At 45.5% G+C, this 17545-nt stretch overlaps 1 protein-coding gene across 4 annotated transcripts in view; it reads left to right on the forward strand.

Annotated features, from left to right (window-relative positions):
• Positions 1-17545, forward strand: part of LOC137006100 (NACHT, LRR and PYD domains-containing protein 12-like) — a 114556-nt gene that overhangs the window by 70878 nt on the left and 26133 nt on the right. For 3 of the 4 annotated variants that reach the window (XM_067366548.1, XM_067366557.1, XM_067366566.1), the window contains exon 10: positions 8327-8500. In XM_067366548.1, the coding sequence (XP_067222649.1) occupies positions 8327-8500 (174 nt within the window). Of the gene's footprint in view, positions 1-8326; positions 8501-11691; positions 11812-17545 lie in introns of those variants that run through there. The other variant, XM_067366574.1, reaches the window with a different exon arrangement.

The following is a 17545-nucleotide window of genomic DNA, read 5'->3' on the forward strand; positions in this document are numbered from 1 at the left end:
CTGGCTCCGTGGGTGTGGCCGCATTAGCGGATAATGAGCTGAATCACGGACTTCTGACATGGCTCTCTTTTCATACAGATTACATAAACACAGAAGGTTTGTTTTCGATTTGACTTACATGATTTAAAACCTGACATCTTAACGTTTTTTTAGACATAAGTGTAATTTTTCTGTGATTAGTATTCACTAAGTTACAGTTAATTTTCTGAGAACTATCAGATTGGACTTCGTTCAGAGGGAGAGGAGAAATCAAGCATCATGTTAGTTTTCTTTATTTTACAAAAAGCACAACATTTTGTTTTTACTCTGAGTGTATACAAATAAAAGAAGACATTCTATAGTTTCAATTGATATATTACTTATGTCTCTATGACAAAAAATGACGGAGTATTTTAAGTCTGTTTTGCTGCAATGTGAAAAAAAACCTGCAAAACGCGCCGGCGCGTTTTCAGACCTCAGAGTGTTAACCACATTAAACAGTACATTAGCAACATGCTAACGAAACATTTAGAAAGATGATTTACAAATATCAATAAAAATATCATGTTATCATGAATCATGTCAGTTATTATTGCTCCATCTGCCATTTTTTGCTATTGTCCTTGCTTGCTTACCTAGTCTGTTGATTCAGCTGTGCACATCCAGACGTTCAGAAATTATGGTTGCTATGTTTCTTGCATTCCTCTGTGGTTGTCTTGTCAGTAGGGCTGTATTAAGATATTGCGGTTATCATGACAGCCCTATGCTGCAGAATAAAAAAAAAGGAAGGGACACAGTTTACAACAAAAGACAAACAACAATCAAGAGCAACAGAAATATGTGCTCAATTTGTTGTGCTCTGGCTTGGTCTTTTGTATCCTTAATGTTAAAAGCACATGCAAAGCAAATCATTCTATGAATTAAATGTAGCATGGTGTAATGGAAAGTTTGGAAAGAAACTGATATTGAAAGATGACAGTTCCCTCTCTGTCGGTCATATGACAGTCTCTCTGTGCCTTGCATTGAGCTCTCTTCTGTCTTTCATTTTCGTTTTCTTTTTTTGTCTCAATATCTCTGGCACAGTCCTGTTTCCTTTTCTGCAAATACTCTGCTCTGTGTTCAGGTTCTGCATACTTACTAGTGATGTGTCGTTCTTGAACGAATCGTTCATTTTGAACGAATCTTTAATGTGACTCGGGAAGAACGAGTCGTCTCGGGGGGTGATTCGTTCAGTCGCGCATGTGCAATATTCTACAGGTTCTGTACTGCTAGTAGTAGTTCAACTGATGATTCAATTCATTAGTTCATTTCATGAGTCTTTCGGGTTTTTGAGTCCTTCCTTAATCACGTGACAGACCCATACGCTATGCTGTGTGACCCAAGCACATTATATTTATTAGTAAATAACGTTAACTCTCCAGTTTTGTTTGAGTTTGTGTTACAACAGTTAAAGCTGAAGTTATCATAACCTTGATGTCTTAAACTAACATTAATAATTCAAATTCAAAATGTTATTTGCTTTTAATTTATGTCATTATGTCCTTTTTGAGCAATCTTCTTATACATATATTAGACTAATATGTCAAGTCTGACTAGGAAAAGCAATTATTATAACAGCAAACTCAAAATTGGAGTAAAAATGAACAAACTAGGCTATAAATACTTTGTATTGTAGGCTTGGATTATTATATTATTATATAGCCTAGTGTTTATTTACAGATAGACAGTCAAAAAGATAAATGAATCAATACTTTATTTATAACAGGGCTTTATTTATTTATAATAACACACCACAGATCCTCAAGAAACAGTAACAAAAACAGTGACAGAAATGTCAGAAATAGCGTATGGGTCTTTCACGTGATTAAGGAACGACTCAAAACCCGAAAGACTCATAAAAAGAACTAATCAATTCTCTTTCCGGCTCAGAATGCATTGGCTTAGTGTATGGGTCTGTCACGTGTTTAAGGAACGACTCAAAAACCCGAAAGACTCATGAGATGAACTAATCAATTCTCTTACCGGCTCAGAATGTGTTGGTTTAGCATGGGACTGCCTGTCACGTCATTAAGGAATGACTTAAACCCGAAGACTTGTCAGACAAGAGGTGAGGTGAGCTTAATCAGCTTGTCATAAACTGAAGACCCAGGTAATGAATTAATGATTTCTGAATCTTATTGTCACAGACAAGTCAGGTTCCACCTCACTGCAGTACCCACGCACTCAATCACCAGCCTTCTAATCACTGCCACCTGCACATCATTAACTCTGCAATCACCAGCACCATAAAGCCACCTCACTCACACACACTCACTGTCCGGTCTCGTTCGCACTACGACATATGTATGCTTACCTTAAGGACTCCCAAACGACTTACCTACCTGCTCCAGCGATCTCCTTCATCTCCTTCGTCTCCTGGTCTCCCCTTGTGCAAACCTACCTGTGTGTGTGAGTGTCTCCATCGTCTCCCTCCATTGCATCTCTCATTCAGCATCTGCAAGTTTAAAAGGACAGTATTATATTCCATTCATCTCTCATCACGCTATATCTGCTTGTTATCACTCTGTGCTCAGCAACTTGTGAATAAATACTTAACTGGATTGCTTCTACTTCAGTCTCCGTGTCTCTGTTGTAACAGAAGACCGGACCCTAACAACTTCACAGCATGAGCACCAACGACCCGTTTCAAGAGCTCGTGGACACGCTGCGCCAAGCACTCACACCACAACTATCGTCATCTTCCTCCAGCGACGCTTCTACTCCAGCACTAACCTGCACTGCTTCCTCACCAGCATTCACCGCCAGTCCCATGGCCAAACCGGCGCCCTACTCTGGATCGGCGGAGGAATGCAGCGGATTCCTTCTCCAATGCGAACTGGTCCTGGAGATGCAGCCGCACTTCTACACCACCGACACGGCTAAAATAGCGTTCATCATCTCGCAATTGCAAGGTAAGGCCCTGCAATGGGCAGACTCTCTGTGGACTCAAAAAGGCCCTGTGGTCAGATCTTACTCGGCGTTCGTCTCTCACTTCCGGGAGGTCTTCGGGAAACCTCTGACGGATTCATCGACTGGTGAGAAACTCTACAATCTAAAACAACGTAATCTCTCTGTTAACGAATATGCCTTGCAGTTCCGAACGCTAGCCGCCACCAGCGGATGGAATGAACAAGCTCTCATCACATCATTCCGCAGGGGTTGGAACCCAATATGCAGCTGCATCTCGCTGCATACGAGGTCTCCATTGGACTTGAACGCTTTATCCAACTCGCCATTCGCGTGGGGTCCCGTATGCAGTCGTGTCTCCTAGAGCACCAGGGCCAGTCAACCATCACCAACCTCCTCCGTCGGTCCGAACCCGTCAGCCCTCCAGAACCAGCCACCGAACCCATGCAGATTGATCATTCTCGTCTCACCACAAATGAAAGACAAAGAAGGCTGACCCTGAACTTATGCTTATATTGTGGATCACCGGGGCATGTCAACTCCACATGCCCAACCCGTCCTCTTCGGCCCGTGGTGAGTGCAATTTTTCCCTCTATCCAAAAAATGAAACCACTCACTGCTGGTTCTGGAGGAATCCACCGCTGACGTGGTTCTAGGGCGCCCGTGGCTAGAACAACACAATCCCACCATCTCTTGGCGCACGGGCGAAATCCTTAAGTGGGGCGATCACTGCTTTCACGACTGTTTCCCAGCGCTTCCTGTTCCAAAGTCTCCACTCTCCAAGTCTCTCTCTATGAACGCCACCTCTATCGAAAGCCCTGTCGAGAAACGCTCCATGGATGTTCCCCTGGACTACGCCCCCTTCAGTGACGTTTTCTGCCCGCAGCGCGCCTCCAAACTTCCTCCACACCGGCCATGGGACTGTGCCATCGATCTGCTACCGGGTGAACCAGTGCCTAGGGGACGCATCTACCCCCTATCACTACCGGAGGAGAAGGCCATGGAGGAATACATCAAAGAGGCACTCGAACAGGGATACATCCGCCCGTCTACTTCCCCTGCTGCTTCAAGCTTCTTTTTCGTGGCAAAGAAGGACGGAGGCTTGAGGCCCTGCATCGACTACCGTGCCCTCAACAAGATCACCGTCAAATTCCGCTACCCACTTCCCCTCGTCCCAGCGGCCCTGGAACATCTCCGCGGTGCCACTGTGTTCACTAAGTTGGACCTTCGCAGCGCGTACAACCTCATCCGGATACGTGAGGGGGACGAGTGGAAGACCGCCTTTGTCACACCCACCGGACACTACGAATATCTCGTCATGCCGTATGGCCTGGTCAACGCCCCCTCCGTATTCCAGGATTTCATTCACGAGGTGCTCCGGGAGTTTCTCCACAAGTTCGTTCTGGTATATATTGATGACATCCTCATCTACTCCCGGAGCTTGGACGAACATCGCCACCACGTTGCGGAGGTCCTTCAACGCTTACGGCAGTTTCACCTCTTCCTAAAAGTTGAAAAGTGCTCCTTTCACCAACCCTCCGTCCAGTTTCTGGGATACATCATTGATCACAGTGGCATCCGGATGGACAGGGGGAAGGTCACCGCTATCCAGTCCTGGCCCACTCCATCAACTATCAAAGAGCTCCAACGATTCCTAGGTTTCTCCAACTTCTACCGCAGATTTATCAAGAATTACAGTACCATCGTCAGTCCACTCACCAACTTATTCCATAACCAGCCCAAGTCTCTGTCCTGGTCCCAACTTGCCACCAACGCCTTCGAGACCCTGAAAAGAGCCTTCACCACCGCTCCCCTCCTCGTCCACCCTAACCCGGATCTACCATTCATCGTGGAAGTGGACGCCTCCACCACTGGAGTGGGAGCGGTCCTTTCACAGCAGCAGGGGACGCCAAGTAGACTCCATCCATGCGCCTTCTTTTCCCGCAAGCTCAACCCGGCGGAGGTCAATTATGACATCGGTGACCGCGAACTCCTGGCCGTCAAGCTTGCCCTCGAGGAGTGGAGGCATTGGTTGGAGGGGGCTACTCATCCATTTCAAGTTCTCACTGACCATAAAAACCTTGAATATCTGAAGGCTGCCAAAAGACTCAACCCTCGCCAAGCTCGCTGGGCCATGTTTTTCTCGAGATTCAATTTCTCCATCTCTTACCGCCCTGGTTCTAAGAACACTAAGGCTGACACTCTGTCTCGTATCCATTCCCCTGAGGAAAAGCCCGAAGAGCCTGAAAAGATCCTGCCGGAGTCTATCTTCGTGAACCCTAACCAGTGGTCTGAAGAAACCATTCCCTCCACCAATGCCTCCACACGCACTCCGCCGGGTTGCCCCCAAGGCTTGCAATACGTCACACGGGCACGTCGCACTCCACTCCTGCACAATACCCACTCATCACTTGGCACTGGTCACCCGGGGGTCAATGAGACCCTCTCGTTGCTCAAACGACGCCCTCTCCCGTCTCCATGCTCCAGAAGAAAAGATAGAAGAACCCGAGCCTATCATCCCGAGCTCACTCATTGTAAGCCCCATCACTTGGTCAGAGGAGACCATTCCCTCCTCCAATGCCTCCACAAACCCTCCGCCGGACTGTCCACCCAGCTTGCTCTACATCACCTGGACACGACGCACTCAAACCATCCACTCTGCTCACACGTCACTAGGCACTAGTCACCCGGGGGTCAATGAAACCCTCTCATTGCTGAAAGAACGCTTCTGGTGGCCAGGGATGGCATCTGACGTCAGAAGGTACGTGCAGGGCTGCAGGGAGTGCGCCATCTCCAAAAGTCCATGCCATCTTCCCACCGGCAAGCAACTTCCTCTGCCCGTTCCTGAGCGACCCTGGTCACACCTGGGAGTGGACTTCGTCACCGATCTCCCTGAGTCTGACGGTCACACGTGCATCCTGGTGGTGGTAGACCGCTTCTCTAAGTCCTGCCGTTTGATACCCCTGGAGGGTCTACCTACCGCTATGGCCACGGCAGAGATGCTATTCAACCATGTTTTTCGCTATTATGGAATACCTGAAGAGATCGTCTCCGACAGAGGACCCCAATTCATTTCCCACGTCTGGAAGGCCTTCTTCTCCCTCCTGGGTGTGACCGTCAGCCTGTCATCTGGATACCATCCTCAGTCGAACGGGCAGACGGAAAGGAAGATCCAGGAGATTGGCCGCTTCCTGCGTACCTTCTGTCACGGCCACCAGAACTCCTGGAACCAGTACCTGGGTTGGGCCGAGTACGCACAGAACTCCCTCCGTCAAGCCACAACTGGACTAACACCCTTCCAGTGCGTACTCGGCTACCAACCCCCGCTGTTCCCCTGGGATGGGGAACCCTCCAACGTCCCTGCAGTCGACTACTGGTTCCGGGAGAGCGAGAGGGTATGGGACTCAGCTCACCACCAACTGCAGAGAGCCCTGCGCAGACGCAAGAGGACAGCCGACCTTCGGTGCTCCGACGCTCCAGTCTATCAACCGGGGCAGAAGGTCTCGCTGTCCACCAGGGACATCAGGATGCATCTGCCCTGCAAGAAGCTGAGTCCCCGCTTCATTGGCCTGTTCACCATCCTTCGGCAGATCAACCCCGTCACTTACCGTCTCCAACTCCCTGCACAGTATAGTAGAATTCATCCTACTTTCCACGTTTCTCTGCTAAAACCTCACCACCCTTCTGTTGTTCCCTCCACAGAACCTGACGTGGCAGCCGCCGAGTCCCCCCTTCCACTCATCCTGGAGGACGGCACAGCTTATGTGGTTCATGAGATCCTGGATTCCCGGCGCCGTGGTGGTCAGCTCGAATACCTCGTTGACTGGGAAGGTTATGGCCCCGAGGAACGCTCATGGGTGCCCAAGAATGATATCCTTGATCCTATCCTATTACAGAACTTCCACGCCAATCACCCGGACAGACCTGCCCCACGACCTAGAGGACGACCACCACGGCGTCGAGGTCCGCGGCCCTCAGGAGCGGGCCGTGGGAGGGGGGGTACTGTCACAGACAAGTCAGGTTCCACCTCACTGCAGTACCCACGCACTCAATCACCAGCCTTCTAATCACCGCCACCTGCACATCATTAACTCTGCAATCACCAGCACCATAAAGCCACCACACTCACACACACTGACTGTCCGGTCTCGTTCGCACTACGACATATGTATGCTTACCTTAAGGACTCCCAAACGACTTACCTACCTGCTCCAGCGATCTCCTTCATCTCCTTCGTCTCCTGGTCTCCCCTTGTGCAAACCTACCTGTGTGTGTGAGTGTCTCCATCGTCTCCCTCCATTGCATCTCTCATTCAGCATCTGCAAGATTAAAAGGACAGTATTATATTCCATTCATCTCTCATCACGCTATATCTGCTTGTTATCACTCTGTGCTCAGCAACTTGTGAATAAATACTTAACTGGATTGCTTCTACTTCAGTCTCCGTGTCTCTGTTGTAACACTTATAGCATTGTAGTTTTGTATTGTTTGTAGTGGGATCAACGTTTGCATAATTAACGTTTGCAGTTCCCTGTTGGGGAAGTAACACGTAACATTTTAATTACATTTTGCTAAAATGAACGAAATGACTCGAAAAAAGATTTGTCCATTTTGTTGAACGAGACTCAAAAGTCCGAGTCAGTAAAATGATCCGAACTTCCCATCACTAATACCTACACTGCTGGTAAAGTCACTGCTTCTCAGCTGCACTCAGTTACTTGACTAATATGGAATTAGATTTGTGCCAAATATTTTGAACATAACTTTTCAATAAACGAATAAAAATATGAATTAAATGTTAATGAAAAAACTCTTTGAAATTGGAAAAAATAATTCACTGTGCCATACTGGTACAAATCCTTCATGTGGGCAGGGTTGACAGCAAGTTTTTGATTGACAGTGAGTTTTTGATTGACAGCTTCTTGAACTGAAAGTGGAGATTCTGTTATGTTTTAAAGTGTGTGTGAGAGTTAGAAATGTTATTTTTAAATGTTATTTTTATATTCTTTCTTTCACTACTTTGTAGTGTAAGGTGCAGTAATGTTGTCTGGTTGAGACCAAATGCCTTATTTCCATTTAAATGCAAGATATAATGTCCAATGTTTTGGGGGAATATTTCTTGCTTCCAGATAATGCTAATTGAACACGAAATTATTTTTTATGAAATGACAGTGAGATCAATTAAAAATGACCAATGGTGTCCAGTGACAATGTAGAAATACTTTATTCCTGTTCTTAAGTATATTTCTACTTTACTGGAGTATAAATGTTTCTATTGAATTCACTTTTGTTACTTTTGTGACTGAATCTTCAGAAAATAACAGCTACCACCCAAATGACTGTGCTAGTGACATCTGGCTGTTAAACTAATGTGATCTGGATTGTTGTTGTGTGTTTGTAGGTTGTCTGGCTGTATGGTGACAGAAGAAGGCTGTGGTTATGTGTCTTCAGCTCTGAGTTTGAGCCCCTCACACCTGAGAGAGCTGGATCTGAGCTGCAATCACCCAGGAGACTCAGGAGTGAAGTTACTCACTGATACACTCAACCATCCAAACTACAGACTGACCAAACTCAAGTATGTTAAGCATTAATGACTTCTACTATGTTGTAGTGCATTTCCACAACTTACTGAAATTAACATTAATATGTAATATAATAATAAGCCTGGTAATAACAGGCACTTACTTAGAGTGTCTGTATATGGTAACTAACAGACACATTACTGTACTAATTGTATATGCGCAGTAACTATGTGGTACTTGCAGACAATTGTAGGTAATAACAGGCACTTATTTATGTTAACTAGTAAGACATATTACTGTACTTGCTAGTGGTATATACATGGTAACTATGTTGTACTCACGGACAAGTGTGGACACAAATAACGGACACTTACTTACAGTGTGTGCAGCAATAGTACGAAACAGAGGCTTACCAAATAGTGTTGTTTTCTCATTGATGGCCTTTAAAAAACACTGCACTATGTATGTACTTTATGTAGTGTTTTATGAACTGTTAATGCTAAATTGCTCTCCACAACAGTGCATCTTATTTTACAGTTCTTACTAGTTAATATGCTTAAGCTTCTTATTACAAAGGTTAAAGAGCTGGTAATTCCTATGTAATGTTTATGTACAAGGGTTCACTCTATTTTACAGTCCTATTTCCATGAACTTAGTATGAACGTACTAGTGAATTTACTAGTTAGTTAATGCGTAAGGGGGGGGGGGGGGTATAAGCATGGTACAAGATACTTCTTGAGTACTGGATGATATACAATTGAGGTTCAACTTGCCTGGAATAAATCTACTGGACAATGATTCACTTAACCGATTGGTACAATAGGGGTATTCTGATGACATACATACAGATCAGTAACACTACAACTGTACTTGGTATACTCATTTGTCATGTGTCAAAAACCTTGCTTAAAAGGACTACTTGATAAGTATTAACACTTTGAAGTGCTGTATATTCCTTCACTATAAGTAAGTGCCTGTTATTACCCAACACTTGTCTATAGGTACAAAGTAGTTACTATGTTTGTACCATTGGAAAGGACAGCAGTGTTTCTTATTAGTTTCCATGTACATACATGTCAGGTAAGTACCTTGTGTTACCACTCTTTTACCTGTATGTACAGTATAATTACTATATACGTACCAGGAAAGTACACATACTGTAAAATAAAGTGCTACCAGCCTATTTACGGGATAAAGAAATGACAGTTAGAGGTAATTGTGTCTAGAGTGAATGTTTGTGTTCCTGCTGAACATTTATCTTGCCTGTTACACTGAGTTTGTGTTTTTCTTTATTATCTTAATTTTTAATATAGAGATTTAAACTATATTCATTATATACAGTGCTAAAGTTATTAGACATCTGATACCCATTGTATGGTTTGTGCCACAGGTCAGGGCAGCCTAAACTATCAGTATAGATGCTAAAATCATTTTTCATATTTCTGTAATGGTAAATCTACCAGTATGTGTAAGCTCTTTAGTTACAGCAGTATTTATAAAGCTACAATATATTTATTGTTGTTATCCATGCGTTTTTGATTTTACTGTTTTACAAGAAAGGCAGGAAAAAGTAAAACCCTTCATAATTGTATTTTTTCAGATGCTCAATTACAGTCTGTAACGAATGGAGACTCATGGTAAGATCCATCTGCAAGCTTTTATTCAAAGTGAGCATAGTTGTACAGGCTGGGTCGATCAGGGGCAAACAGGAACAGCAAGGAACAGGCAGAGTCGTAGTCAGAGTACAGGCAGTAGATCGAGGCAGGCGGATAACATTCACAGAACAGTATACAAGGCAAGAGTCAGGACCGGCAGCAACGGGTCAATAAACAGGAACAGGCAAGATCAAACACGGGCAGACAGGAAACAAAGAAACACTCAGAAATGACACACTGGGAAATCAAGACTTCGTGGTGAGGTGGTGTGTGTGACAGTCCTTTATAGTCCTGGTAATGAGTGGCAGCTGGGTGTGGTGATTAGTGTGGAGTGATTGTGAAGTGAGTGCAGGTGATGAGCAATGGAGGATCATGGGAAATGTAGTCCGGGATGTGACAGGAACAGACGTGATCGTGACACAGTCAATAAGAACAGAGACTGTTATTAAGTTGTTGGGTTTTTTTGGATATTATGTGTGAATATTATGTAGAAACTATTTAGTTGTTTCAGTTTGTTATTTTCCTAATAAATGACAACACCATTTTTATCTTTAAACAAGTTTTTGATAGAATCCTAAAACATTGGTGTTCTCTCTTTATTATGACAGGTAGTGTAATAAATTAAGCACTGTATGTTTCCATAGCATTCAATTGGCACATTTGTTTGAAGTACATTGGCACGTTGGTCAATATGTCATTCGTCATGTCGGAAGTTGACTTAGTCGTATGGATGGATCTTTGTATGGATGTTTGCCAGAAGCTGGTTATTATAGTTTATAAACAGGGATGCACACAACGTTTTAAGCCTGGTTCTCATGAGAGTACTTAGATATTGGAATTGGTACTCACCCTGTGCGCAGCGACACAACATCATCATGTGGTTGGATCTTCCATCAGGACAATGATCCAAAACAAACATATAACCAACTCAAAAATGTGTCACTGAGTACAAAATGAAGCTTCTGCCATGGCTGTCCCAGTCCCCTGACCTGAACCTATAGAAAATGAGTGGAGTGAACTAAAGAGAAGAAGCACCAACATGGAGCTGGAATCTGAAGGATCTGGAGAGATTCTGCATGAAGGAATAGTCTCTGATCTCTTGTCAGGTGTTCTCCAAACTCATCAGGTATTATAGGAGATGGCTCAGAGCTGTTATTTTGGGAAAAGGAGGTTGCAAAAAGTATTGAATAAAAAGGTATGATTAATTGTGAGCAGTGTGTATTAGAGAAAAACATTTCTCTCATAATGAGATTTTCCCCCCATTTAAAATTATTTTTCTCCAATGAAAGGTTGGATTTTTGTAGATTTTTTAAATAAAAGATCAAAAGTATTAACGATGCAGATTTATTTTCACAGCCTTCTTTGGTCATACTTACCAAGGGTATGAATAATAATTTTGAGCATGACTGTATATATAGTTACCAAGTAACTAGTAACGAGCTACTTGAGTAGTTTTTCATTGGATACTTTTTTACTCTTACTCAAATAATTATTAAGATTATTACTTTCACTTTTACTTTGAGTAATTATTTCTATAAGTACTTGTACTTTTACTTGAGTTTTTGGATACTCTACCCACCTCTGTACAGAGGATCCTGCCAACCACTTTCCTGCTTGCTTTAAATGCATCTGTGGCGACCAGGGCGGGCGAGAGCCGTGAGGGAACGGCGCGAGGCCGGTGACGCAAGTGATAACAAGCATCACCTGGGAGGCGCACCGGCCTTGAGTCTCTCACGGAGGAGCTCCGGGAGCATAAAAGGAGGAGCGACGACCGTGGAGGACGAGAGAGGACCAGGCCTGGACTTTATTTTATGTTTTATTATGTTTGTGTGGCCGGCAGACGTCCGCGAGGGTCTGCCGGCATTACTTTCATTTTGTTTGTTTATTTTGAGATTAAAGTTACGTTGAATGTTCGCCGGTTCCCGCCTCCTTCTTCCCACATTTACGAACTGTGTTACAGCATCCATTCCCTTATTTGGTTGTTAAGTCTGACGTCACGCAGCAGCACTTCCGGGTCCTAACGCTCTATCTCATACCACAAGAAAACAACAAATGGTGCTAATATACACACACGATGTGGTGTAATACTATAAAAAAATTATAATCATAACCTTTATCTCCATACCAAAATCATTAAAATATTAATGTCTGTGATGCTGTGATCACGGAAACTGTTGTGTACACTGTAAGTATTTAAAATGTTTAACTTTTTAAAATGATTAATGTTTAATATGAATAAATAGCGCTCATAAATGGCCGTCGATGGCATTGTCAAGTGAAATGAGTCAAGGCTTGGACCCGGAAACGGCATTCTTTACATCAATACTTAATAAGCAGATAGTGGATTCTCTGTCAAGAGGCAAGATGGCTTCATACTTCTGGAGAATTGTGCTGATTACTGTGTTTCCAAAACGCTGGAGGTCTTGCATTTCTTGAGGCCAGGTTGATGCATCAAAAATCAAACAGTGTGATCACATGACTTCAGAGGTTCATATCTGCTTTCAAACTCTTCAGTTAAACCTCTGAGTAATTCAGCTTTGTCTCTGTCAGCATCAGCACTGTGAAATGTGTGTTTGCCTTCTCCATCAAGCAAATAGTGAACTGTCCAGAGGGTAGCATGAGTTCATCTTTACATTCCCCTATGGTCAGTTTTCCCTGCTGAATCCTTTGGGAAGTCAGCTGTAGAATGTTGCCAATGTCAAGCATGTTAGCCAGAAAGCACTGACAACGTTCTGTGTAGATCTGCTTTAAGTCCCTGTCATCTGTATTAGACAACTGTATCTGAATAGCAGTCAACTGTCTCCATATCTTCAACAGGGTCTCGTAACTCAATGCAGACCATCTGATATTATGAAACTTTCCTAGTTTAGAATAGGAAATGCCATTCTCTTGACAAAGTGTCTTTAACACTTCAAATTTTTTTGCTCCAACTGTAAATAAATAAAACTGCAACAGCTTGACAATGGAGCGATTAAACGTCTCACAATATGAAACCCAGCGATCGGCTGATTTCACACAGGTCTCAAGTGTGTGTGCAGTGCACAGAATATGCACAAGAGAATCCTCGATTGCAACAATTTGCTGTAGATTTGGAAAAATGCCGTTGTACATGCCGACATTGACCGCAGCCCCATCTGTGCAAACAGCGACCAACTTTGTCCCCATTCATCCAAGCCTAAATCCTGGAATAGATTAACCAGACCATCCGTTATGTCCCGCACCTTTCGTTTTGCACCAAGTTCAATTAATCCAAGGAAATCAGAGGTAAACTCTCCGTTGCTGGACACAGAAACAATGTAGACAATTTCCAAAAAGTAGACCTCAAAATTCAGCTGATTTTAACTTTTCTCTCAGTTCTGAACTGACAGTCTGTGCAATGGTTTGGATTAGTGGTTTTCAACCTATGGGCCATGGCCCACTAGGGGTCCACAGTGATCCTCCAGGTGGGCCGTGAGATAACTTAAACTTTTTTTAAATATATTAAAATAATTAATTAATTTAATTATTAATATGTTACATTAAAAAAAGTAAATTAAATTAATTAAAAAATAAATGTAAAACAAGGCACAACCTCTCGTATGTATTCTGTGATTGTTTGGATCAGCCCAGGTTGTTTCTCATCGTGTTGCTTTGAAATACAGACTGAATGGTGGCTCAAAATGCTAACTCTCTTAGTTGGAAAAAGAAAACCAGTTTCGCTAAAAAGGTTTTGATGGATGATGATTGTAATGAAGGTAAAGATGATTACAGTGACATACAGCTGTCATACATTAGGTGTGCGTGAGTCCGTTATTATGCGCAAACAAACCACACACGTGTGCTCTCGACTCACTGATCGCTATAACATTGTATTTCTGCATGAACACAGTTCAATATATTCGCGTAGTTGTCAAAATTAATGTACTTTAAGTGTTTTATAATGGATGCTTGTGTAACAGACACGTCAGGTTCCACCTCACTCCCTTACCCACGCACTCAATCACCAGAGTACTGATCACTGCCACCTGCCACTCATCAGCACTACAATCAACACCAGTATAAAGACTCCTCACTCACACACACTCACCGTCCGGTCTCGTTTGCTATACCTCTCATGTATGCTTACCTTAAGGACTCCCAACGCCATATCTACCTGCTTCAGACGTCTCCTCCAGCTCCCCTGTCTCCTGCTCCTCGTGTGTGTGAGTGTCTCCGCCAGCTCCTTCCACCATCTGCATCTACAAGACATATTCAGGACAGTATTAGTTTCTCTTCACCTCTCAACTTCCTATTATCTGCTCAACATCATCCCGTGCTCTGCTTATTATCAATAAACTTACCTGGATTGATATTATCTCTGCCTCCGTGTCTCTGTACCATAACAGAAGACCGGACCTTACCAACTTCACAGCATGAGCACCAACGACCCGTTCCAAGAGCTCGTGGTCGCATTACGCCGAGCACTCACACCACAGCCATCATCATCATCACCATCATCATCATTCACCGCTGCTGCTCCCGCACCCTCCTTCACCGCTCCTTCACCTGCATTCACCGCCGGTCCCATGGCCAAACCGGCGCCCTACTCTGGATCGGCGGAGGAATGCAGCGGATTCCTTCTTCAATGCGAACTGGTCCTGGAGATGCAGCTCTACACAACCGACACCTCAAAAATAGCCTTCATCATTTCGCAACTCCAAGATAAGGCCCTGCAATGGGCAGATTCTCTATGGACCCAGAAAGAACCTGTCGTCCAGTCATATTCGGCGTTCGTCTCTCACTTCCGCGAGGTCTTCGGGAAACCTCTGAAGGATTCTTCTACTGGTGAGAAACTATAATCTAAAGCAAAGGAATCTCTCTGTAAATGATTATGCCTTGCAGTTCCGAACGCTAGCCGCTACCAGCGGATGAAATGAACAAGCCCTCATCACATCTTTCCGTCAAGGACTGGAACCCAACGTGCGGCTGCATCTCGCTGCATACGAGGACTCAATGGGACTTGAACGCTTCATCCAACTCGCCATCCGCGTGGGTTCTCGTATGCAGTCGTGTCTCCTCGAGCACCAGGGCCAGTCATCCACCATCAACCTCCTCCGCCGGTCAGAACCCGTCAGCTCCCCAGAACCAGCCACCGAGCCCATGCAAGTTGACCACTCACGTCTCACCTCAAATGAAAGACAAAGAAGATTAACTCTTAACTTATGTTTATATTGTGGATCTCCGGGGCATGTTCTCTCCACATGCCCAACCCGTCCTCCTCGGCCCGTGGTGAGTGTGATTTTTCCCTTCCATTCATAAAATGAAACCACTCACAACTATTGTAATCCTTACTGCTGCAAATACCTCTGTTCCAGTGGTGGCGCTCCTCGACTCAGGGTCTGCAGGAAATTTCATCTCAGGCGCCCTCTGTCGACAACTCAAGCTCAAGATCTCCCCGTCTCCGGTTAACTATCAAATCCACTCCATCACGGGCAAACCCCTGAGCCGTAAGCACATCCGTCATTGTGTGGGACCACTTCAACTCTGCGTGGGTGTTCTACATTCAGAGAAAATTCAACTGCTGGTTCTGGAGGAATCCACCGCTGGACGAAGTCCTGAAGTGGGGCGACCACTGCTTTCCAGACTGCTTCCCAACGCTTCCTGTTCCAAGGTCTCCACTCTCCGAATCTCTCTCCATGAACGCTACCTCTATTGAAAGTCCCGTCGAGAAACGCTCCGTGGATGTTCCCCCGGACTACGCCCCCTTCAGTGACGTTTTCTGCCCGCAACGCGCCTCCAAGCTTCCTCCACACCGGCCATGGGACTGTGCCATCGATCTGCTACCGGGTGAACCAGTGCCCAGGGGACGCATCTACCCTCTGTCAATACCGGAGGAGAAGGCCATGGAGGAATACATCAAAGAGGCCCTCAACCAAGGTTAAATCCGCCCGTCTACTTCCCCTGCTGCTTCAAGCTTCTTTTTTGTGGCTAAGAAGGACGGAGGCTTGAGGCCCTGCATTGATTACCGTGCCCTCAACAAAATAACAGTTAAATTCCGCTACCCGCTTCCCCTCGTCCCAGCGGCCCTGGAACATCTCCGTAGTGCCACTGTATTCACGAAGTTGGACCTCCGCAGCGCGTACAACCTCATTTGGATACGCGAGGGGGACGAGTGGAAGACCGCCTTTGTCACGCCCACCGGACACTACGAGTATCTCGTCATGCCGTATGGCCTGGTCAACGCCCCCTCCGTATTCCAGGACTTTATACACGAGGTGCTCCGGGAGTTTCTACACAAGTTCGTTCTGGTATACATCGATGACATCCTCATCTACTCCCAGAGCTTGGCCGAACATCGCCACCACGTTGCGGAGGTCCTCCAACGACTACGGCAATTCCACCTCTTCCTCAAAGCTGAAAAGTGCTCCTTTCACTAGCCCTCTGTCCAGTTCCTGGGGTACGTAATAGATCACAGTGTCATCCGGATGGACGAGGGGAAGGTCTCCGCCATTCAGCCCTGGCCCACTCCATCTTCAATCAAAGAACTCCAACGCTTCCTAGGTTTCTCCAACTTCTACCGCCGGTTTATCAAGAACTACAGCACCATTGTCAGTCCACTAACCAACCTTCTCCGTAATCAGCCCAAGTCTCTGTCCTGGTCCCAGCAAGCCACCAACGCCTTCGAGACCGTGAAGAGAGCCTTCACCACCGCTCCCCTCCTCGTCCACCCCAATCCAGAGCTCCCATTCGTTGTGGAAGTGGACGCCTCCACCACCGGAGTGGGAGCGGTCCTCTCGCAGCAGCAGGGGACACCAAGTAGGCTCCATCCATGCGCCTTCTTCTCCCGCAAGCTCAACCCGGCGGAGGTCAACTACGACATCGGTGACCGCGAACTCCTGGCCGTCAAGCTTGCCCTCGAGGAGTGGAGGCATTGGTTGGAGGGGGCTAATCATCCTTTCCAAGTTCTCACTGATCATAAGATCCTTGAATACCTGAAGGCTGCCAAGAGACTCAACCCGCGCCAAGCTCGCTGGGCCATGTTTTTCTCAAGGTTTAATTTCTCTATCTCCTACCGTCCTGGGTCAAAAAATACCAAAGCCGACGCCCTGTCTCGCTTCCATTCTCCTGATGAAAAGCCTGAAGATCCTGAAACAATCTTGCCGGAGTCCATCTTCGTGAACCCCATCCAATGGTCCGAAGAAACCATTCCCTCCTCCAATGCCTCCACACGCACTCCGCCGGGTTGCCCCCAAGGCTTGCAATACGTCACACGGGCACGTCGCACTCCACTCCTGCACAATACCCACTCATCACTTGGCACTGGTCACCCGGGGGTCAATGAGACCCTCTCGTTGCTCAAACAACGCTTCTGGTGGCCCAACATGGCCAACGATGTCAGAAGGTACGTGCAGGGCTGCAGGGAGTGCGCCATCTCCAAGAGCCCACACCATCTTCCCACCGGCAAGCTCCTACCTCTGCCCGTTC

The sequence above is a fragment of the Chanodichthys erythropterus genome, chromosome 3, assembly GCF_024489055.1.
Source record: "Chanodichthys erythropterus isolate Z2021 chromosome 3, ASM2448905v1, whole genome shotgun sequence".
Lineage (NCBI taxonomy): Eukaryota > Metazoa > Chordata > Actinopteri > Cypriniformes > Xenocyprididae > Chanodichthys > Chanodichthys erythropterus.